The sequence below is a fragment of the Ailuropoda melanoleuca genome, chromosome 9 (assembly GCF_002007445.2).
Source record: "Ailuropoda melanoleuca isolate Jingjing chromosome 9, ASM200744v2, whole genome shotgun sequence".
Taxonomy (NCBI): Eukaryota; Metazoa; Chordata; class Mammalia; order Carnivora; family Ursidae; genus Ailuropoda; species Ailuropoda melanoleuca.
In genome coordinates, this window is record NC_048226.1 from 1963812 (window position 1) to 1987917 (window position 24106).

Genomic DNA, 24106 nt, shown 5'->3' on the forward strand with positions numbered 1-24106 from the left:
GGACCGCAGCACAGAGGGCTGCCCTTTGAGGCTGGGTGAGGCCAGACGGCCTGGGGCATTTTCTCTGGGTTGCGGCCCTCCCAGAACTTTCCTCCTCCTCCTCCTGGTCCTCGGGGCTGCCCTTTGCCTGTCTGCCCGGCACCGGCGGGCTGAGGGGAAGGAGTGAGACTTGGTACTTCATCTCTTCACGCAGGCCACTGAGGCCTGGCAGAGGTCAGTCACAGAGACCCCCGCGGCTGGTGCTGGAGACCGTTCCTAAAACAGCACGTACACACACCCTCTCGTACACACACGCACGCACACGTGCTCCGGTGTCCCCTCCCCTCCACACATCGGAGCACTCTCCAGGGTCTCCCGCCAGGCCTCCTGTGAGCAGAGGCCAAACGGACATGGTGGGTCTCGAGCTGAGGCCGGTGAGCGTCTGGCTGTTTGTCTGGCTGCCTCCGTGAGTCAGCCGTGAGGTCTCCTGCCGCGCCCGAGAGTGTCTTGGGTTCGGCCAGGGTGTCATGTCCGCGGAAATCGGAAACTTCTCCCTGGCCTCGNTCCGTGAGTCAGCCGTGAGGTCTCCTGCCGCGCCCGAGAGTGTCTTGGGTTCGGCCAGGGTGTCATGTCCGCAGAAATCGGAAACCTCCCTGGCCTCGTGACAGCCGCGGTTTCCCTTCACCTCTGGCCCGGCCTCACTTTCCTGGGCTCTGTTTAGATTACTTCCAGAGTGTTCTTCGGAGAGCCCGGGCCCTGGTTCAACCAGCTGGACATGGACGGGGATAAGACGTCGCTGTTCCATGACGTCGACGGCTCTGTGTCCGAGTACCCGGGGTCCTACCTCACCAAGGACGACAACTGGCTGGTCCGGCACCCGGACTGCATCAACGTCCCCGACTGGAGAGGGGCCATCTGCAGCGGCCGCTACGCACAGGTGGGGAGGCCAGGGTGGGGCCACCCGTCCCCCCGGCCCGTGACAGGCAGGAGCGCGTGCCTGCCGCAGGCCTGGCTCTGTGCTGAGCAGATTTGGGTGTCTTTCCCCTCCAGTTTTGCTTTTTCTCTTTCCTCCTCACCGAGAAGAATTTTCAAAAAGTCCAAGTGAAAACCTTCATAGGCAGAAAGCAGAACGCCCAGGAAGGGGGCACTCTGAGGTCAAGGGCTTGGATTAAGTCAGGCTCCAGCGCTTCGAGTCGGTGTGACGACGTGGGCAGCTGTGAAACCAGCTCCTCGGGTGATGGAGCCTCGGTGTCCTCATCTGTAAAATGGGGGTGACAGCTGAGCCTCAAGGAGGCTGTGGGCGTGGGTTCATACGCGGATGTACAGCGCTCTGCCGGCCCCGACCGCCAGAAGTATAATGCAAACCGTGCATGTGGTCTTAAATCTTCTAGAAGCCACGTCAAACAGGAAAAAAAACCAGGGGAAATTGATTTTAATAATATTTTTAAAAATATTTTATTTACTTATTTGAGGGGGAGTGAGAGTGAGCACAGAGGGAGAAGCAGGCTCTGCAGGGAGCCTGACTCGGGACTTGATCCCAGGACCCTGGGATCATGACCTGAGGCAAAGGCAGTCGCTTAACCAACTGAGCCACCCAGGTGCCCCAATTTTAATAATATTTAATCATGTATTTTAACAGCATAGTCAGAATACTGCTGTCTCCGCATGTAATCAATATATAAAAATCGTTAGCAAGGCCCTTTACATCTATGTCTCTTCCCGTTCTAAGTCTTCAACTCCATGGCCATTTTGTACTTAGAGCCCAGCCCATGTGGGTGTAAATTTTCAACAAAGTGAAGGCGGGTCCTAAGGAAAGGATAGCGTCGTGTTTAGTGGGAAACCATTTTACAATGCCTTTGTTTTGAAGTTTAAATTAATGACGATAAAATGTAAAGTTGAGGTCCTCGGCCATGCTAGTCACGTTTCCAGGGCTCAGTGGCCACGTGTGGTCACTGGCTATTGTACAGAACGGCACGGGGAGCACAGGAGAACCGAAAATCGTCGTTGGCTATTACGATGTTACCGTTAGCGACTATGTGGCTGAGTGGTGAATAGATGAGGAGACATGCCCAAGAGAAGGAAGGTGCTAGAGTCGGCGGGGGGTGGCCCCGGAGGGGGAGGACACGTGTGCGAAGGAAGGAGGTTATCCTCAGGACCACCACGTGGGCAGGCACTGTGCGCATCGGGAATGGGGGGTTGGTGAGAAAGGAGCTCGTAGGAGGTCTGGGGTCCAGCAGAGACGGGACAGGGAGCAGGTGCCAGAGAGGGGAAGGGGCCCCGGGATCAGGTGGGCACCCGGGGGGGTGCCGGAGAGACAGGTGCCGGTGGAGCAGGAGGACGGGTGGGAAGACAGGGCTGGGTGGGCTCAGGGCAGCAGGTCAAGGCATCTGTGGGATAGAAGGTGAAGCCGGACAGTGGGCTGAGGAGGGCGGTCCCCACAGAGCACCTAAGGGCGTGAAGAGGGGCCGGGAGGGTGGGGGATGCCAACCAGAGGCATGGGGGAGGACTGGAGCCTGGGCAGGGGAAGGGCGCCCACCTCCCAGGCTGCGGGGCCTTCGCAGTCCTGCTGGAGAGCCCGGGGGAAGGTGGGCCTGTGGAAGGATCCGGAGAGGCTCCTGCCACCTGCTCAGTGCAAGGAGTGCGATGCTGGGGGGAGCCGCGGGCGACCTGACCGTGTCGGGAAGGCACATCGGGAGACAAGGTCAGAGTTTGCTGATAGACGGGATTGGGTCCTGAGGATCAGGGGGAGACAGAACCCTGGACCCTGGTGCCCCCGCCTGGAGCACGAGGCCCCCGTGCAGAGCCTGCCACCCCTCCCCCTTCCCACACGTTGCTTGTCTTCTTGCAGAAACTCTGATTGTTAGCACCTGCCCGCTTATCGGAACAGCCCTGCTTCGTTGGGACTCACGACCCCCCCCCTTTGCAGCTTCGTCTTCCCTTGAACTTGTGGTTGTCTTGAGTGCTCGAGCTACCGGCAGGGCTGAAGTTTCCCTTTCCGTTTCATGAAGGGATAACCCCTCCCCTCCATGTGCACAGTGGCTCAGGGCTGTGCTGGCCACGGCCACGGGGATGCCACCTTAGGAATACGGGACGCCGTGTCTGACGCCAAGGCTGGCCCATAGCAACAGGGCTTTTGAGTCCCTGAGATTTTCAGTGCGTTCTGTGAAATGAGATGCCACTGGAGGGGGCAGGACGTAATGACAGAGGGACGGGCCACACGGGCCAGACCCCGGGGAAGGAGGGAGAAGCAGCAGCACGCCGGGCTCTCTGACGCAGATGGGACAGCAGCCGGGGAGAGAGCAGCGCTCACGGTGGGACTGTACAAGTTCTCTGTCCCCCCCCCGTCGTCCCCTCCTTTCCCGGGTGACTTTGTGTTTGCCGTGTGACTATGAAGCCAGCCCCTCCCCCATGTCCACTGGGATATCCTGGACGGGAAGCCTTAGCCGGACCGCGCACCCGCCAGCAGAAAGATATGCCCCCTTATTTGGCCGTTTGTTCACGTGTCCTTAAAAGGGCTCCAGGAGAAAGTTCCTTTGAAAGTGGGGACTGTAGTGAGATGTTAACCAGACGCTCTTGGAATCATCCCTTGTAATCATCCCGATGTGTGTTTCCCTTTTGGGTTGGAAAAGATGTACATTCAGGCCTACAAGACCAGCAACCTACGGATGAAAATCATCAAGAATGAGTTCCCCAACCGTCCTCTCTACTTGGAGGGGGCCCTGACCCGCAGCACCCACTACCAGCAGTACCAGCCCGTCGTCACGCTGCAGAAAGGCTACACCGTCCACTGGGACCAGACGGCCCCCGCCGAGCTCACCGTCTGGCTCATCAACTTCAACAAGTGAGTGGGTGCCCAGCCGGAAGCGGCGTGAGCTCAAGGCTGCGGCGGGGATGTCTCCCCGCGAACTCCCAGGACCCCAGGCCAGCCCATGTCAGCGGAAGAATGCCTCTAGAGGGGCTGAGAGCAGCCGCTAGTGAGGGTCAGAGACCCGGGCTGAGCCCCCCGCTCTGGGCATGGCTGAGCTCAGGCACAGGTCAGCCTCCAGCGGCGGCTATGCTCTGCCCCATCGAGGAGCTGGGGCTGGTGTCACCTCCCAGTGCCACCAAGGGAGGCTTGCGTGCTGTGAACACAGTCACTGTCTCCCTGGGAGACATTTGCCACATGTGGAAAACGACATCCACAGACATGAATGGGCCCCAAGATCGGGCTGGGCCAGGAGGGCTGAGCCACGTCCTCCAGATTGTGCGCTCGTCCGCAACAACGCAGACGAGAGCGCGTCCTTCTGCTCTCAGTGGAGCACCCCAGTGCAGGCCCGGGAGGCCACGAGCTGCCGCCCCCGCACACTCTGCACAGACCCCGTGACACAGCAGCGGGGGGTTCCTTCGGGATCCCCGCTGCAGAAACGGAGTGCCGTCCGGGGGAGGGTGGCTCGGTCTCTCTCTGGGGACTGCCCCGGATGTCCCTGCTCATAACCTGACCCTCCTCTGACTTTAGGGGCGACTGGATCCGAGTGGGGCTCTGCTACCCCCGAGGCACCACGTTCTCCATCCTCTCGGACGTGCACGACCGCCTGCTGAAGCACACGTCCAAGACGGGCACCTTCGTGCGGAGCCTACAGATGGACAAGCTGGGGCAGAGTCTTCCGGGCAGGAGCCATTACTACTGGGATGAGGACTCAGGGTGAGGAGCCCCCTCCCCCCCGCCCTTCCGGTAGGCGTGAGAGCCTCCACCGGCTCCCCGGCCGGTGGCACAAAATGCTTTGCTAGGGGCTCCCATTCAAAGGCCAATGGCACCATCCACCAATGACATTTTCCCAGCTGCCGAGTTCGGGCTAAACAAACGTTGCACTACACACACAAGGGGACTGCAGGAAATGGGCCTGTCGCAGGAGTGCGGGGAAAGCAGGGAATCCGAGAACAGAGAAAATGTGCGTTACCTCCGGTCCTCACAGGCAGCTGGAGCCCGTGATGGTACCCCTCGTCCAGAGGGAGGGGGACAAGGAGGGGACAGGAGGGGTCAGCAGGGGCCTCCTGGAGGCCACCGCACAGCCTGCGCACGGCTGGTTTTGATCCCAGGCCTACCTGTTGCCGAAGCCTCAGCCTTGTGCTCAGTAGATGCAACGGGGATGGCGTTTCTGTCCGTGGAGATCAGGGAGGCCTGTGGTCCCCTCCCGCGAAAAGAGAGTAAGTCTGACATCTCAGGAATGCCCACACATGTGCGAAGCCATAAGGCCGTCAATAGCCAGGCCCCTGGGGGAGTCAGGGGAAAGGATCGCTTTATGGCCATTTTCCCATTCCTTTTTTTTCCCCCCAAGATTTATTAATTTGAGAGAAAGAGAAAGCACAGATGGGAGGGGCAGAGGGTGAGGGAGAATTTCAAGCAGGCTCCACGCTCAGTACACAGCCCAGTGTGGGGCTCGATCTCACAACCCGGAGATGATGACCTGCGCCGAAACCAAGAGTCAGACGCTCAACCGACTGAGCCACCCAGGTGCCCCCATTTTCTCGTACTTATATTGATTAGAGAGAAATTAGAATTTGAAAGTCAGAGGCATAAGTAATATGCTGGGATGGGGGCCACAGCACCCGTTTTCTCACATAAATTCTAAGCCACTGTGGGGCAGACAGGCGGCAGGTGGGGGGGAACGGAGCCTGAGGATGAAGCAGCCGCTGGGGCACAGAGCTCCTGATAACGTCCCCAGGCAGCAGTGAGCAACCGCGACGCCCTGCAGACAACCCCGCCCCCAGGAAACGGGGCACAGAGGTGCAGACCGGGGGGCAGACGGGGTGCCCGCCTTCCGGCCCCGCAGCCAGGGCGTGCTGACGATGATGCCGGGCTTTATTTAGGTCAGTTACGCGCTCGGGGACTGAGCTGGGTTGCGGGAGGCTTGTTTCCCGTGTAGAAGCCCAAACCCCTGGGCTTCCCCAATTCTCGAGGCCCCTCTGTGCGGCCAGTGTGTGTCCCTGGCGCCACCAGCCTTGTGTGGTGGCGGGGGCATCAGGCTCATGGGATGGTGTGCGCAAGGCCGAGGGTCAGCGCCCAGGGACAGCCCGCGTCGGCGGTGCTAACGTTGCACGTGTGGGCATCAGCCCGAAAGCTCTCCCCGGAACGGAACCAACAGTGAAAAGCCCCAAGTTCGTGCCTTGGCGTGCTTGCCATCTGAGCCCCTGCACCCCCCGGGCCGCGTCTGGTCCTTTCCCATAAGCGAGAATCGATTCTGGTCCGGAGGAAGCCCGCTAGTACTTTCCTGACCCAGCACAGTGAGGGGACGGACCACAGCTCTGCCACTGTCCCGCTGTGCGGTCCTGGGCAAGTCACTGGGCTTCTCTGAGCCATGGTTTCCCCATCTGAGGACTCGGGACGCCGGCAGTACCTACTGGTCAGGATTGTCTGAGGGGTAAATGAGATGCTGTGTGACTTTGTGGCTGCACGTAGCATGGCGTAGAGTGGGGGCGCAGAGAAGGGTCCGCATTGGTGTTACGAGCTTTATCCCGCAGCATTTGCCCCTCTGACCGCACACGACCCGAGACAGACACGGCCTGCTGGCCATGCTGTGAGGCACGCGGGTCAAACGGGGGCGGCTTGGGAAGGCCCTTGGAGAGGAAGGAGGAGGAGGGGGAGGAGGGCTCGACCGCCGGAGCCAAGGGCCGCACTCCCCGCCTGCAGGCTGCTGTTCCTGAAGCTGAAGGCCCACAACGAGAGAGAGCGGTTCGCCTTCTGCTCCGTGAAAGGCTGCGAGAGAATCAAGATTAAGGCTCTGATCCCGAAGAACGCGGGCGTCAGCGACTGCACAGCCACCGCCTACCCCAGGTTCGCCGAGAGGCCTGTGGTGGACGTGCCCATGCCCAGGAAGCTCCTGGGTGCCCAGCTGGTGAGTGGCCGGGGCGGCCGGGAGGGTCCTTCCCGGGCATCCGCCCGGCCCCCCAGCTGATGCTGGGTCTGGGGTACCAGGACACGTGGGGGACGGCCACCCTCCCAGCCGCGCTCTCGGCTCCCCAGACCCAAGAGCCGCGCCCTGCTTTGCTTGTTTTCCAGAAGACGAAGGACCACTTCTTGGAGGTGAAGATGGAAAGTTCCAGGCAGCGATTCTTTCACCTCATGAACGACTTTGCGTACATTGAAGTGAGCGCTCTGGCCCCACAGGGGTTGGGGGCTGACCTCAGGGTGGGGTCAGTCTCCTAGGGCTGCCATCACCAGCCTTCCTCCTCCGAGGAATGCATTCCCCCGTCATTCTGGAGGACAGAAGTCCAACATCGGGCGGCTGGCAGGGTCTGGTCCTTCTTCGGGCTCCGAGGAGCAGCTGCCCGAGGCCTCTGCTGGCCCCTGGTGGCTGCCGGCCGTCCCTGCCGTCCCCGGCTCGAGGACACGCCTCTCCAATGCCTTCCTCTGTCCACATGGCCTTCTCCCTGAATGTGGGAGTCACGCACCCTCTTCCTTCCTCCCACAAGGACACCTATCGCTGGATTTAGGGCCCGTCCTAAATCCACAACGACCTCACCTCCAGACCCTTAATGTCATGACCCTATGTCCACAGAGGGTGACTTTCACAGGCTCCCAGTGATGGGGCCATCACTCAGGGCCCTCCAGGGGGCTACAGAGATCTGATGGAAGAGGGTTTTATGCTTGGAACAGCTTTACAAGCTGGCTGCCCTCGGGGTCCGCGTGGGAGCCATGGAGCAGGAGAACCTCGGGGCTCACTGCCTTCGGGACCCCACATCACAGGCATGTTGCTTTGGGCCTGCAGGTGGACGGGACGAAGTACCCCAGCGCGGAGGACGGCATCCAGGTGGTGGCGATCGACGGCAGCCAGGGGCACGTGCTCAGCGACACGAGCTTCCGGCACGCCATTCTGCAGGGTATCCCGTGGCAGCTGTTGGAGCACATGGCAGCCATCCCCGACAAGTGAGTGCGCGCAGGGCAGACCCCCAGGCCAGGCCCCCTCCCTGTCCGGTCCGCTCTGCGGGAGCTGGGGGCGTCTCCACAGGGAGCTGCCCGCCCAGTGACTCGTGTTGGAGCCGCAGCTGGGCGGAATGTAGGTCAGGCCGAGGCGGCCGGGCTGCAGGCTTACCAGTGGGAGGCCTGCCCTGGCCCTCTTCCCCGACCACGACACACTTTCCCAGCATGATCTCACCCCTCCCACACTTCCAATGCGATCCAAATGCTGGTGGCTTTTGAGTACCTCCAGCCCAGACCTCTGCTCGGCCCCGAACATTCCTGTCCGACTGCTCCTTGGGCAACGCCATCCGGACGTCTCCTCTAGGACGGACTCTCGCCGTCTGTGGTCTTGTAACCTCCCAGAGCTGCCCTTCCTCCTGCTCGCTCTGTTTTGGCTCCTCAGCACTGTCCCTGCAGACACCTGCACCGGACTCGGCGTCCTGCTCGGCTCCCCGTTCAGTTCTCCTCTGTGCCCCGTCCCCGTCAGCCCGCCTGCCCGCGCCCTCCTGCCGGTCCTCCCTGTGGCTGCCCCACGGAGCCCTCCGGCACCAGCACCCCTGGCTCAGCTCCTACCAGGCCAGCCCGTCCGCCTCCCCCGTCAGACCCACCCTCCCTGTGGACTGCTGGCCTGAATTCTCACCTGTACCTCCCGCCCCGTCTCCCAGACGTCCCTGGGAGCTCCCCAGCACCTTCCCAGCCCAGCACACGTGCATGTCTTCGGTGGGCTCCCTTCCATGCAGCCTCTACTAAGGCGCTGGTCTTGGTAGGACCGGGGCCACGGCTACTCCCGGGTCCAGGGCTTGCGCTTCCGGAAGTGGGGGCCGCGTCTAACTCAGATGTGCGTCTCTGGTAAACTGGGGACAGAACCCACTCAAGAGCCAGGAGCTGGCACGGCAGGAAGTCTGAGTAAAGTGCTCAGTGTGGCCCCTGCCACATAGTAGGTGCTCAGGAAATACCTACTGGTGAGAACAAATGAGCTTCGCTGATGCCGAGGGTGTGATGGGCGTGTCCAGAGAATGGGGGCTCTGCTCACACTTAGCCTCCGCACCATCCCTCCCTAGAAGCTTCTGTAGCATTGCACATTCATGCAGAAAGATCAGATTTACTGACTTGGGGAACACACATTTTTCATCTTGAGATCCGTAGTTTTCATGCCTTTTTTGGCCAGAGGATTTCTTCTTGAAATGAAACACGATGCAGAGTCTGGAACAAGAAGGGAAAAGGCAGAGCCGCTTCATTTAGGGGAGGGGCAGAGGCATGGGACCCTCCGCCGCCTGGGCTCCTCTGGGCCCGGGCAGCAGCCCCAAGAGCCTCGGAGGAAGAGCCCTCACTGAGAACCTGCTGAGAGAGAACCCTGGGGTGGCACCAGACGCCCTGACAGCAAACGGGTACCGGCGGGCGCCTCTCTGACCTCCTGTGAGGGAGCAAGCAACGGGGCGGGGCAGGGCCTACCCCACTGTCGCCCAGGCCGGCCCTGCCCCTTCCAGCCTATCCCCGCCCACCAGGGAAAGAAGCAGGCCGCTGCTCACCCCGAGAACAGCAAGGCTGGCTTGCAGGAGTGGGCTCTGCCCTGCCACCCCTGGGAATCTCGCCGCGGGCAGGTGCAGGGGCTCACAGGCCGGGACAGCCCCACACCAGGCAGACAGGGACGCCTCCAGCGTGCGGGCTTGTGTGTCCGGTTCCCGTGATCTAACCTTGGGCCCTGTCTGGAGGGCATGACCTTTGATTGGGGTCACCCCAGCCGAAGGGTCTCCAGCCTTTGCTCTGGACTGGAACAGTGGCGAACAGCCTCTGGGAACGCAGCCCGAATCCAGCACTGAGGCTTTGTTTGCCATGCTCCCTCTCCCTAGCGGGCTTACCCCCCAACCCCGTGGGCGTCCTCCCCAGTCTCCCCGAGGGCCGCACGCAGCCCCGGCTCCCTTCCCATGCGTGAGGGCTAAAAGCCTTTGTATCTGAGGAGTGTTCCTTCTCCCAGGGGGACACAAATGGGGGTGACAGCGGGTTCCAGAATCCTGTAAGTCTCCCCATGTCTGGACTGTGGTCTGTGGTTATGGGATTCCTTTGAGATGTGAACGGGAAGCCCCATTGGGCTTCTATTCCTGGGGGAGGTGCTCATTTCCTCCTGTCTGGCCCAGCAGGCTGAGTCTGCCGCCAGGAGTCTGTGTTCCCAACACTTTGGCCTGAACACAGCCAAGGCAGGGGAGCCTCGCTCCAGAGCTGGGCTTTTGCAAGTGGGGACCACCAGGCTGGGTGCACCCCTAGCTCTGGGCCTCTGCCCCCATCCCCGAGCACGGCTCCCCTTGGACAGGTCCTCTCAGACACTTACTAAACTCTCCCCAATCTCCCCATTTGGAGCCATGGCGCTGTCTTGCCCGAGCAGAGGGAAGTGATGTGACGCGGAGGTTAACCCTCCCGAGCACGTGGTAAGCCCAGGCTGGGGCTTCCTCTCCCGCCATGTTTCTCTCTGGTCCTAACCAATAAATGCAATCCGAAGTCCCTGCTCCCCGGCCCTGGCAGAGGTGTGCTCTGCGCACCCACTCTGTCCTGTCTGGGACAGACATGCACGGGCGGCGGGCCAGCGGAGCACAGGCTCGGAGAGGCCACGGGCACCGACCGCGGCCGGATGAGTGGGAGGGGTGCTCAGGATGTCGGTCAGCACATGGAAAGAGCCGGTCAGCTCGGCATGCAGGACAGGCTGCCCTGTCCCAAATCCCCGGTCGGGCCCCTGGGCACTGCTGACTGCCCTCCAGCCCCCACTGCCCAGGAGGAGCCCTCCCTGCAGCCTGGCCTCTAATGTCCCCTTCTCTCGCGCAGCTCCATCGTGCTCATGGTGTCCAAGGGAAGATACACCTCCAGGGGCACCTGGACCAGAGTGCTGGAAAACCTCGGGGCCGATAAGAGCATCAAGTTGAAAGGTGAGCGGTCTAGAGGGGGACTGTACGCTGACTGTACGACTCCCTCCTAACGCACAGGCAGACACCGGAGGGAACTTGCTAGAGCTCTTCAGTCTGCTCCCCCACCTTTAACAAAGTGTCCGCAGAAAAGTGGCTCGATCTGGCTGACCTCGCAGGTCCTGCTGCTCAGCCTGGCAGGGCCCACCTCCCCCTCCACGCTCCAACGGATGTCCAGCATTCACAGCACGCCGCAGTCCGCAAAGCTCTCTTTTGTCCCGCCCTACCTGGGGGGAAATGAAAGCCCGAGGAATCTAGGTGGCTTGTCCAAGGTCACCCAGCACTTTTGCCACAAAGCCCAGCACAGACCCCACAGGGAAGAGACCAGCCAGCCCAGAAATGCCGGCCTGACACTCGTCACCGTCCCCGCAGGCTGTGTTGGGGGACGTCCCTGGGGAGGCTGGGAGGGAGGTGGAGCGAGTCTGTGGGCCCTCTTGTCCTCCGTGGTCCGTGTGTGTGTGCAGCCCCGCCCCTGTCAGCACCTTGTGGTTCATGAAGAACCAGGGCATCCGGGGCCCTTCTTTCCATTTCAGAAGGAATCAGACACTTCAGTAACTTGCCCAAGATTTCAGTTTGGAGCCGAATGTGTCTCGTCCAGAGCCAGTCAGGGCGGTTGGCTGCCGTGCCATCCCGACCACGAGAACCCCCTAACGCTAGTCGTCCATCATACGGGACGTTAACTCCAGGCAGCTCCTGGAGAAAAATCAGGAACCATGAATGAAGGCCCTTCAAAGGAGCCGAAAGAGAACCCGAGGGAAAGAGAGGTCTCTTTTCCAGCTCAGTCCTGGAATCATTTTGGGGCCTCTGTCTTTTTAAGTAAGACCGTGTTGCCAAAAGCTGACGTGCCTAAGGTGACCTCAGTCATGTGGTGCTTTCCCAGTGCTGAGAAATGGGGGCTGCGTGCCAGGCGGGGCCGCCCCTCAGTGTGGACATGGAGCCCCGCGCCCCTCAGACAGTTAAGCTCTGGATGCAGGAGGGAGACCACTGTGCGGGGCCGAGGCCTCGACGTTTGGTCGGGCTGCCCCGTCCACTCTGTGCCCTGGACAACGTCCTTCTAAGGCCACAGCACGTGGGAGCGGGGGAGCGAGCTTGTAGACGTGCCATCCCTCGTGGGAGAGACGGGGACGCTGGGCTCCAGACAGGGGCAGGGGGCTCAGCTCGAAGGTGGTGGGCACTCCTAGATGTCCTGTGTAAAGCACAGCCACCACCCCGGGCGGCTGGCCCCGGGGCTCAGGTGACACCCCACGTGCCCCCTGCAAACGACACCAGGTACCATCAGCAGCCAGGCACAGAGCTTTCCCGGCTGGGGGGGGGGCACCGTCTGGTGCACCGAGGAGAGGGCTACTTGGTAGGGGCAGGGGGATGGCAATGGGGAGCCCTGCAAATGGTGGGGCGTAGCCATTCTCTCGGGGCTTCTGTTCATGGGACCCATCCCTGCTTTGCAGAGAAGATGGCATTCGTTGGCTTCAAAGGGAGCTTCCGGCCCACCTGGGTGACTCTGGACACGGATGACGACAAGGCCAAAATCTTCCAAGCGGTGCCGATCCCCGTGGTGCAGAAGCAGCAGCTGTGAGCAGGCCTGTCCCTGGCGCCGCCCGCGGTGCGCAGGGAGGCGGACGCTGGCAGTGGACCCGGACGGGGACCTGGGCGGGGCGGCTGGCTCCCCGGCCCCTGGCACCATTGGTGTCAGCCCCGATGGGCCGAGGGAAGGCTATCAGAGATGCCTGGTGCTGCCCCGCTCCCGCCCCCACTCAAGCGTCTACCTGCAGCCCTGGGGGCGGAGCTGCCCACACTGGAGACCTCCTCTTCCCTGCAGCCTCCTGGGTGCTTCTCTCCTGTCTGTGCCTCTGCAGGGGTGGGGTGGGGGTCATACAAGGAGCCCCGAGCCGTGCTGGCGATAGGGTCTGCTTCAGGCAGGAGCCCCCATCCAGCCATTTGCAGATCCCTGTGCTCTTCAGCACGCACGGCAGGGGGGTGGAGCCAGGAAAAGAGACGGGTCTTCAGGAAATCTTTGTTCCTGCAGGCAAGCACCAGCCTGCATGGGGTTAGGAGCCGGAGTGTAGACGCGCTCGCCGAGGCGGGACCGGCTCCCCTCGGGGAAGGGGCGAGCCCTGCCTCTGGAGGGGTTCAACCTTTCTGGAGACTTCAGGTCCTGGGAGGGGGACAGAACTAGATGACTTCTAGAGGCCCTTTCTATTGTGAGATTGCAGAAGTCTGTGGCTTTTCGTACCGCATGCAGAACCCAGCCGAAGACAAGGGGAGTCTTTCCGGCCAGTGCCTGTGACGCAGGGTGCCCTGGGGCAACCAGGGTGGGGGCGGTGAGAAGCCAGGCCTGGAGTCAGGGGCTTGCAGGCCGGGGGGACAGGTGGTCAGGTACACGCACCCTCCGATGCCAGGTAGAGACTGTGACGGGGGGAGATGAAGAGCCACGCAGGTTCCTCTGGAGGGAAGGATCCCACAAGCTTGGGTGGGTCAGGAAGCTTCCCCCAGGAGGAGGAATGGGGCCTGCAGGAAGGAAAGGCAGGACATCTGGGTGGGCAGAGTAGTTTGGAGGGACTGCCCTTCCTGCCCCCATCTGCCTGAAGCTGGTGACTGCAAGGTCGCCCTCCACGTGACGCTTGCTGGCCCACTCATCACGGCCAAACATGCGGGGGCTGGGTAGGTTCATAACGCCCGCCGTGGGAAGCACTTCAGTCCCCAGCCAGGCGCCCTCTAACCTGGACAGGCATGGAGCTAGGTCGAGAGAAGTAAGCTCCTATTTGGGGCCTCATGTGTTCTTTGAATGGGCTCACCCCTCGATGAGCCCAGGGTTTCAGGGCTGGAAAGGACCTTGATGCTGATCTAGTCCCAAACCCCCATTTTACAGATGGGGCATGTGGACCCTGACATGGGGAGGAACCACACAGCCAGGCCGGGGGGGGCGGGCCGGCAGTCCCATGCCCAGCCCCTGCTGCCATGCCACATTGCCTCAACGATGGGACCCAGGGTGCCTTGCACTCCCGAGGGAGCTCGCCAAATGGGGCCAAGCCCCCCGGAAGGGAAAACTCAGAATAGAGAGAACCGACTAATGGCGGTTCCCTCCTGGCCTTCTGTGCACACGGGGCTGCCCTCCCTCAGGCTGGAGGCGGCCCTGCAGCCTCCACGGTGTTCAAAGTACCTGCCGTCCCTCGAGAGGGCTCACAACAGCCACGGCCCTTCCACTGGTGCCCCCTGGTCTGCAGGCCTGCAGATGTGGCCCAGGGGACAGCGCCGGGGCACACCACCATGCTTCTGGTGAGCCAGCGTGGCCGCTCTAGGGGATCTGCTGAGCTGCGGGGCCCAGCGCAGGCCCTCCAGCTACTGCCCACCACCCCGCAAAACTCGGGGAAGGAGGAAAGCTCCCTGTCGCTGCTGAGGTCCCCGGGTCACCGGGCGGGGGGGACGGGACACAAGGAGCTGCGTTTTCCCCTTTCCTGCACCAACCACAAACCCTTTCTTCCAAGAGGGCCTTCTTGGCTCCCTGTGCCTGGCCGCATCCATGACACTCGGGCAGAAGGGCCCCTCCCCAGGCTGGGCCAACACCTCACAGTTCTCCCAGTGGCTAGGAGGTGGCGGCGGGACGTGGCAGCTGCCCAGGCCCTGATCCCGGGCGGGCCTCTTGCGGGCAGCTGCGTGGCCCTGCAGTGGCGGCCGAGATGACCTCACATTCTCGGCTACGGTTCTACGGGGTTTTGAGACTCTGGCAATGCAAAGGGTGTCACACTGTGAACCACTTAGGATGTGATCACTTTGGGTGGCCAGAAACGTGGACTGTTTTTGGTTCACTTTCCAAAATGATCTATTTGAAAATCCTCAGAGTTGTACATATGTCTAAAAGTGCAGGATTGCACACTTTCTCTCCACCACCTGCCACAGCCGGTGGCCGGGCATGTGCTTGGTGGCATGGATTGTCTTGTGGCTTGGAAAATTTTTCCTATGGTTCTTTCTGTCCGTCAGTGTTCACATGAGTTGGGCCTTTAGGGTAAACGACACTCCTCTGAAATGTTTGTCTCCTTCCTGTTGCCGAAATAGCGGGTCCTTTTTCGGGAATTCGATGTATAGTGTGTTTTGTATGTAAACGTTTCTTAGAGGTGCCACCATGAACAAAGATGTATTTTCTATTTATTTATTATATATGCACTTGGAGACGTCGTTGTCAGAGAAATGAACTGTCTTCAATCAATGTTGTGTGTGGGGAGTGTACCCAGAGCCGTCTGCCGGCAGCAGAGGACCTTGGCTCTGGTGTGGAAAATCTTGCTGTACCATAGTAAACATACAAGGATCTCATTCTCCTGCCTGCTTGTTTTGTTTTCCATGAATGCGGCCCTCAATTTAAGCCAGCTTTCTATGGAGAATAAGATTGAGGAAATCAGCCTGAGCGCCTCTCTCTCCAAGAATTAGATGCCAAGGTCCTACCTTGCCCTGCCCCAAGGGGGCGCTCGTAGGAGCTGGTGCAGCTGGTCCCCCGAGAGATGTCATTCATTCGTGTGCCCAGCGCGTGACCTGTCCTCCATGCTCCCAAGCCGTCAGGAAGCTGTCAGCAGCTCTGTCCCCAGGGGAAGCCAGGAGGGGCCAACAGGGTCTTGGCTAGAAGGACTGTGTCTTCCTTCCAGACGCCACACACAGCGTCCGAGGACAGTGTGGAGGTGGAGAAATAGGTCCAAACCAAGCTGCCAGACATGCTGGGGCAGAACCGGCCTAGCACGGTCCCTCGGCTGCCCCAGGAGGGGCTCGCAGGATCTGGGGAGGAGAAGGTGAGAAGCAGAGCCTGGAACGGGGTGACCAGGGAGTGTCCTACACTCCACAGCCCCCTAGGCAGCCCCCAGCCACACACGGCTGCCTGCGCTTCAATTAATTACAATGAAGTACAAAGTTCAGGTCCCAGGTGGCACTAGCCACGCGTGGAGTGCTCGGCGGCCCCTGTGGCTGGTGGCTGCTGTCCTGGGCGGGACAGACCCACGGCACTTCCATCGTCCCAGAAAGGTCTTGTCCCGGTGGTTTCCAGAGAGCTCTCGGGGCTCCTATGCTGGACTTTCTCCATCTCCGCCCCCAACATGTGTGCGTGTGTGTGTGTGTTGATTGCGGGTGTGCGTGTGACTGTGTGATTGTGTATGTGAGTGTTGTGTGTGTGCACGTGTGACTNGTGCGTGTGTGTGTGTGTTGATTGCGGGTGTGCGTGTGACTGTGTGATTGTGTATGTGAGTGTTGTGTGTGTGCACGTGTGACTGTGTGGGTGTGTGGGCCTGTGTGTGCTCGTGAATGTGTGTATGTGAATGTGTGTGTGCGTGTGTGCACGGGTGTGCACTCGGTTCACTGAATGGGGCCGACACCACATCGGTGGTACCGAGTCGTCAAAGACAAGTCTGGCGGCCCAGCCTGGACGCCCCGCGTTGGCGGCCGCGGCAGCTTCGCGAGCCCTGCCCTCCAGGAACTGCTCGTGGAGGCCGAGGTCACGTGCGCACAGTCAGTCAACAGCGTTTGGAGCGCCTGCTCCGAGCCCAGCGCTGCACAGAGGGGAGCGTGTAGGAGCCCGAAGGCCAGCATGCGGCCCCACAGCCAGCGAGCAGCAGGCCAGGCCGGGGCGGCGAACCGTCCTCGCCTGGGGCAGGCTGGGGGCAGTGAGCGGGCTGCGGGTCAGGGACCAATGAGGGACGGGGACACAGCCCGGGGGGGACGGAAAGCCAGCAGAGGCGGCGGGCCACGGGTAGGGGAGCCGCGTGAGGGGGAGGCCGATGGGCGAGTTTCAGAGACCCCTGGATTTGATGGTGGGGGCAGTCCCTAGTGACTTGGCCGCCAGCAGTGTCCCTGCTTGAACAAGCACGTGCACTGGCTCGTTGACACGGGGACGGCCCCTGGGGCGGGGGACCAGCAGGGCTCCAGGAGACCGCAGCAGCCAGCCAACCCAAAAGCAGAGGGAGCAGCAGACAAGCCAGCGGGCAGAGACGCAGGGGCTCTGGGGGCCTTCAGCCTTTGCTCCTCCACCCACGCCTACAGGGGAGTCCCCGTGTGCACGGACACAGGCCAGCCTGGCGGGGGCCAGGGCCTGGCGATGGGGGGCGGGGGGCACAGGAAGTTCTGCAGACGAGCAGGAAGAACGCTCCTGACGAGGGAACAGGGCTCAGGGCCTGGAGGCAAAGGCCGGGGAGACAGCGCAGGAGGCCGCAGGGGGCTCCTCCCTACACGCTGGAACGAAGGAGAGATGGGTGTCCACCAGGGAGGTCAGAGTTCAGACTGCCCGTCTCAAATGCAATGGCACAGAGTCGGAAGCAGGATTGGGGAATTTTGTCCCCATGTCCAGGAGACAGACTGGACAGGCCCCAACCTAGAGTGTGCCTGCGTCTCAGCCTCGTCGCCCACCACTGCGTCACCCACCTGTCCCCACCCTGGCCCCAGGCACACAGAAATCTCATCACTTCTCACCCACCCAAGGCACCTAGGGTCCCCGCCATGTGACATGTGACCTGACCCCTGCACCGGGCACACGCGTCCCTCTTTCTCCTCCGCTGGCTGATGCCTGCCCTCTCCAAGGCCGAGGTCCGCACAGGCTTCTCCGACCCACCCGTGGCCCTTCCTCCTTCCTCCCCCAGGACCCAGGGCCTGCAGCCCCACAGCGTACTCCCTGCCTCGGGCTGTCACTCACGCCTCCCACCAGCCGCACTCAGGGCACCTGACTTCCCACAGGGGCAGAGCTGTGCCCTGTACATGCAGCACTGAATGCTGAATGAAGGCCTCAGCAGACTCGTCTCTGCCCTCTTCACCGAGGCCAGGACCCAGCTGCCTTCTGACCCCACACTGAGCTCCCCTGCCCCAGGGGCAGGGGAAGCAGTGGGAATTGAGACGGGGGAGGACTGCAGAAGCGTGAGGCTTGGCTCCAGACCACATGACACGATGTCGCCGTAAAGCAAAATGAGTGAACTCTGGATTCCCAGCGTGCATACACGTTATAGTTGTACCACACGACTGATATGCGATAGCATTACGTCTAGAAAAGCCAACGTACACACCTTAATTTTAAAATACTGTATCATGGGGCGCCTGGGGGGCTCAGTCAGTTAAGCACCTGCCTTGGGCTCAGGTCATGATCTCAGGGTCCCGGGATCGAGCCCTGCATTGGGCTCCCTGCTCAGTGGGGAGCCTGCTTCTCCCTCTGCCTCTGCCCCTCCCCCGCTTATGTGCATTCTCTCTCTCTATGTCAAATAAATAAAATCTTGAAAAAAAAAAAGGTGCTGTCAGTAGAGAAATTAAAATTAAAAAGATTAAAAAAAATAAAATACTGTCTCCCTAAAAAACACTAGCCATCATCTGAGCTTTCAGGGAGTCATCATCCCTGGTCACAGATCACCAGGACAAATATAAAAACGACGAGGAAGTCTGATGTACGGCAGGAACCACCCAACTGGGACGCAGACACACGAAGCGAGCCACGGCTGGAAAGACGGCGCCAACAGACCCGTTCAACCCACGGCTGCCACGAGCCTCCAGTTTCCAAAATTCTGCAGTATCCTCGAAGCACAGTGAGACCAGAGCCCGCGATAACGCACACGCACCCTACTCCCCTTGCTGACAATCGAAGACCTTCACATCCCACCAAGAAACCGAAACCCCGTAATCTGCTGACTGTAGGTTTACAAACAAACGCTGGCCGCTTGGGGGTCTCCAGTGCTTGGGGGTCACCTCTTCTCTTAGTCAAGGAACCTGCTCAAGCTCCGTGATTGGGAGAAGGTCAGCGCCACCCTCACTGCCGAGTCCTGCCCATGCACGCACGCCCGCGCACACGTGCGCACACGCACACACACAGGTGCACTCACACCCATGAGCCTCCGCTGCTCCCATGCACCACTGGCCCCCACTTCGGACCTCCCTTACCTCACCTGACAGAGCTGTCCCCTTGCTCCACTACACAATGACCGCGGTGGGAAACACGGCCCCTTCCCTTCTTGATCCCCCCAAATTACAAGAACACACGGAAGTTACTCACACGTAGCAGGCTTTTGCTGAAGGCTTGGGAACATGGCGGAGCAAAAACCTAAGACAGAAAATTAGTCATTACCGGAAAGTTTGTCCGCCTCCCCTCCCCTGAGGCACACACCTTCAGTAAATTCCTGCGTCTGGCTGCTACGTCTGGGACATCAGAATGCTCCTCACCTTATTCAAAGCATTGTTGTTTCCCTCCACTAGTTACAATTAAAAAAGAAAATTGGGTGGGACGCCTGGGTGGCTCAGTTGGTTGGGTGCCTGCCTTCGGGTCATCTCAGGGTCCTGGGATCGAGCCCCACGTTGGGCTCCCTGCTCAGCGGGGAGCCTGCTTCTCTGTCTCCCTCTGTCCTTCCAGCTGCTTGTGCGTTCTCTCTCTCTCTCTCTTTATGACAAATAAATAAATAAAATCTTTAAAAAACATTGGGCTAAGCGTTTCTTTTCTTATCCAAATACTCATCCGGGAGCTCTGTGGAGCAAAGGCAGTCTTCTCCAGGCCACCACCTTGCACCAGCACCAAGAGCCCACAGAGCCCATGACTGGTCTCGCTAACGTGACGGAGCTGCGAGTACAGGTGCCTCTTGCCAGGACCAGGCTGTGGAGTGGGGCTTGGCGGGGCAACAGGTGACAGTTACCACATTCTGAGCAGGTGGTCCCTGAGTCATCCCTGAAGGACACGTGGAGAGGACTGTTCTGGGCCCCATCACCCACCTCCAGACTAGGGAATGGAAGGTGAGAGACTCTGCCCGGGGGCCTTCCCTGATGGAAATTCCAAGAATAGAATGTTTGTCCTCTCTCAAGGGGTGCATCCCCCAAGCCAGCAGAGGGGTGCCAAGAGAACCCCTCTTGGGGAGATCGGGGTATTTGCAGGAAGACAAGGTTGACACTTCACTTCTCAGCTGGACACTTGCTGAGCCCCAAACTCACAGGCCACCCAGCTGCTGCCCCCGTGGGGAAGAGCGTCCTCTGGAGAGCTGTCCCGCTTCCCTGTCACTCGGGAGGGCAGAGGCTGAAGATGTCTCTGTTCATCTGGGGGTAACTGAAGGAGAATAGAGCGCAGCCTCTGGATAGACACACTTCCACCTCTGGGCTGGGCAAGGATGCACGGGCCTTCGCATGAGCCACACACACATCGAGGAGCTTACCCCCAGCGTGGGCGAGCCCGAAGGGCCCCTGCCCCAGACGGCTGCCTGCTCTGATGGGGACATCCTTACAGGAAGGGGCTGAGGGGTGCCTCCAGAGGCAGGAGCTGAAGGAGAAAGTTGTTGTACCAGTATTCAACTGGACACTGTATTGCTCAGATCAAAGCAGGTAGGACAGTATCTGGGAATAACCCAGAACACGTCCCAAGCCAAAAAGCCAACACTCGGACATGTGCCCTAACAGAGGGCACCTGAGGACATCCGCAATCGCACAGATTGGGGAAGGCTCGCTGCCCCTCCTGCTCCAGCCCCCCAGCTCTGTGCCCCACCCTGTAGGAGCCAGCTCAGACACGGAGCAGGAGGAGAAGAGGGAGACACCCCCTTCCATTCCCTCCTGCAGGGGCTGGATGAGAAGGCTGAGGCGGGGGTGGGCAGGAGGAGAAAGCCCTGGTCTGTAGCGTATGCTGAAGACCATGGCATGACTGTCCCGACGGGGCCAGTGAAGCCCAGGGCGTGACTGTCCCAAGGGGGCCGGTGGCAAGCTGAGTCCCGTCCCCGGGAGCCCTGGCCCTCGCGAGCTGGCGCTAGCCGGCCCCAGCGCATCGCCGGCGGGAGGCTGAGGCAGCAGAGCGCTTGGGAGGCACCCATCTCTGTGCAGGTCTCTGCAAGTCCAGCAGACCCCCCCAGAGTGTCTTCGAAGAAAGAGGGTAAGGACTGGACCCCCGGGACAGGACCGCGTCACCTCCTGTAGCAGAAAGAGGCCGCTAACACGGGGACTTGCTCCTTGGTGTCTCCTAGAGTGACTTCTTGTCCTTCCCAGGCCAGACAGAACCCACTGCATCTGGCTGAATAAAGACACGAAGTGGGGGATGGGGAGTGCTCTCCTGGGTGACACACCAAAGGGAAAGTCATCAAGATTGGTTGACAGGATTCCATGGAATTATTAAAATTTAAAACCCTAAATAATACTTAAGACAAATCAACGGAGGAAACGAGCTTAAAATGGGTCTCCCAGATAAGAATTCAGTATTGCGAGCTAAATCGTGGAAGGAGCCGAGATGCCCTTCAACAGATGACTGGACTAAGAAGCTGTGGTCCATATATACAATGGAATATTACTCAGCTATCAGAAAGAACGAATTCTCAACATTTGCTGCAACATGGACGGCACTGGAGGAGATAATGCTAAGTGAAATAAGTCAAGCAGAGAAAGACAATTATCATATGATTTCTCTCATCTATGGAACATAAGAACTAGGATGATCGGTAGGGGAAGAAAGGGATAAAGAAAGGGGGGTAATCAGAAGGGGGAATGAAACACGAGAGACTATGGACTATGAGAAGCAAACTGAAGACTTCAGAGGGGAGGGGGTGGGGGTGGGGGAATGGGATAGACCGGTGATGGGTAGTAAGGAGGGCACGTATTGCATGGTGCACTGGGTGTTACACGCAGCTAATGAAGCATCGAACTTTATCGGAATCCGGGGATGTACTGTATGGTGATTAACATAATATAATAAAAAAAATCATTAAAATAAAAAAAAAAAGAAGTCAGTATTGTGGACAAGCTGGGCACCTCTGTGTGCCCCACCCGCCCCCCTCGGCGCCCCAGGAGCAGGCAGGAGGCCACCAGCAGCCCCTCGCCTCTGACTCCCAGCGGGTCCAGCCAGCGGGCGGCACCTTCGGGAAGCGGGAGGTGCTGGCTCAGGGAGCCAAGGTCACCGCTTCCCTCCTTGCTGGGCCTCTGTGGGCTGGCGCCATCCCACTGAGGAAGCCAGGACTTGGATCAGAGCCCTCTCCCACCGTTCGCCTGGGGCCCAGTAACCGCCCTCCCTCCGGGCACCCCCAGGCCTCGGCTGGTGGCTGCTTCCTGTGGCTGCAGCCCAGGGTCACTGCCCTCCTCCTTGCTGCGGCCCAAACTTTATTCATGGCTTGCAAGTGGCCCCTCCATGAAATGATCCTTCCTGGGGCCTCCTGCTGGACTCTTATACTTTATACACAAGGTGCTCTTAGAAAGTTCACATGAGCAGGTGGGGGAGGGGAACAAAACCAGGAGGAAAACCAGAAGGGGCCATTCACAGAAGAAAGCATACAAATGGGAAACAAATACATCTAAAACTGCAACCTCAATTATATGATGCCAACTGCAACAACAGTGAGATGCTGTTGACTGCCCATCAAACTGAACGCCAAGGGACAGGAATGGAAACTCGTAGACGGTGATCAGCTGCTTGGTGCACTTTTTCTAGAAAGAGATTTACTATTACATAAAAGTGATTTGAAAACGTGTGCAAAGTTTGGCTCCAGCACCGCGTCAAAGAATGCATCCTAAGTGGAGGGCTATGGGGGTGCGTGAGGATCGGTGACTGGGGCCGTCGCTGCGGCGTTTTACATGGTAACAGACACTCTGACACAACCCTAACAGCCAAAAATCAGAGAGTGGTTAAACTGAGGCATGTTCCCTTTCCCAAAACACAGATTAAAAATGACTATGGAAATATGGACAATTATCAAAGCTGGTAACAGGGGCCGGGACGCCGGCTACCTCTCACGCTGTTTGCGTTCCCTCATATTCACAACAGTTCTGGGACAACAGGCCTCTGAAAGTTAGAAGTGGCCGGGTTAGGGAGTATTTAGCATGACGAGTCAAGAGCCTTAAAAATAGTCCTTCTCCGCGACCTACTAAGTACTTAAAGGGCATTTAGCCCCAGCAAACAGAGCCCGGGCGTGAAGCTGTTCATTCCGGGATTCTTTGTACTCACATGACAGGGTCGAAGAAGCCCATGTTCAGCTGCCCGGGAACGACTCAGTAATTCACGGTCTGCTCTGATGAACTATGAGTCCTCGTTGAGATTGTTTCCAAAAGAGTTTGTGACGACCCCCTACTCACTCACCGGCAGAGTCAGCGGGCAGAATCCCTGTGGGTTCTGGAAGTCACAGATCATTACAGGTTAAACGATCTTAGAGTTCGGCTGGCCAGCATTCCCCACATTTGACGTGTTCACTCACACACACACACACACACACACACACACACACACACACGCCCTCTGGCTCTGCCACCCCCACCCAGGGCCACACTCCCACAGCCACTGGCCACCTCCCTCTCTCCCTCCCTCCGTGTCTATCCTGGCCCTGCCCAATCATGCCCCTGGGCCTTTGCACCTCTTCCTCCCTTACCTCTCTCCTCTCTCCTGGTTCTGCATCTCTAAAGCCCAAAGAACTACTCGGCAGCAAGCTCCTCCTCAGTGGGCCGGTCCCTTGTTTAAATCCCTTTGGGGAACACTGGTCTGGTCCAACTGTGGCACAGAGAAGTGACAGACACATTCTGGCTCCCGACATACACTGATTTAAAATTAGAACAAGGTGACCAAAGGCAGAGAACACCACACTTACCCTCAAGGGGTTCTAAGGGAGGAGCAACGACCTCAGGGTGTCTGTAAGCAAGGTTCGTTCTATCCTCGGTGTTCAGGGACCTTTCTGTGCGTTGGAAAGGAGTCCGTCTTGTCCTGATTATTCCAGATCCTGGTCTATAAATTCCAGGCCTGGCAGAACCCATCACTCCTGTTTATAGACGAGGTGCGGGCGAGGGACATCAAATATGGCACTCAAGGTCATCAAAGTTGGGGCTGAGGCAGGAGGCGAGGATCAAAGAGGCCCCGTGTATCCAAGCCCACGGCGAGAAGCCTCACTCGAAGCTTCACTCACCAGAGGAAGAATGCTGGCTGGCCCAGAGCAGCAGACGCAGAGAGACCAGATGTCGCCAGGAATTCCTGACATTCCCGACGGCAGCCCTCCCTGCCCGCAGTGCTCCAGGCTCCAGATCTGTGGGCTCGGACGCTTCACCTTGGAAACTTCGGCAGCCTTCCGTGGAGGACAGATAACTGCCACGGGACTGCCAGGTACTGCGCTCTAAGCCTGGAACACCCTGCCAGCCGGGCTGCTCTGGTCCACCAAGGGCTGGGCGGAATCTGAGCGGCAGGTGTGCGCGGAGGTGTGGGTCACGTCCATAAGCCCTGTGGGGAGTTTACCGAGTGGCCTCGGCTGCAGCTCAGGTGTCCCCAGATGCTGGACCAGGTGGGGAAGGCCCCAGAGTTTCTGGCCTG

The 24106-nt window shown here is 59.6% G+C and overlaps 1 protein-coding gene across 1 annotated transcript in view; it reads left to right on the forward strand.

The window, feature by feature from the left end:
- Positions 1-15158, forward strand: part of LOC100467994 (cell migration inducing hyaluronidase 1) — a 39897-nt gene extending 24739 nt beyond the window's left edge. The window contains exons 11-18 of the mRNA XM_034667794.1: positions 701-916; positions 3609-3820; positions 4475-4660; positions 6647-6851; positions 7016-7102; positions 7725-7882; positions 10730-10830; positions 12312-15158. Of these exons, the coding sequence (XP_034523685.1) occupies positions 701-916; positions 3609-3820; positions 4475-4660; positions 6647-6851; positions 7016-7102; positions 7725-7882; positions 10730-10830; positions 12312-12439 (1293 nt within the window). The 3' untranslated portion in view covers positions 12440-15158. The remainder of the gene's footprint in view (positions 1-700; positions 917-3608; positions 3821-4474; positions 4661-6646; positions 6852-7015; positions 7103-7724; positions 7883-10729; positions 10831-12311) is intronic.
- Positions 15159-24106: the final 8948 nt, after the last annotated feature.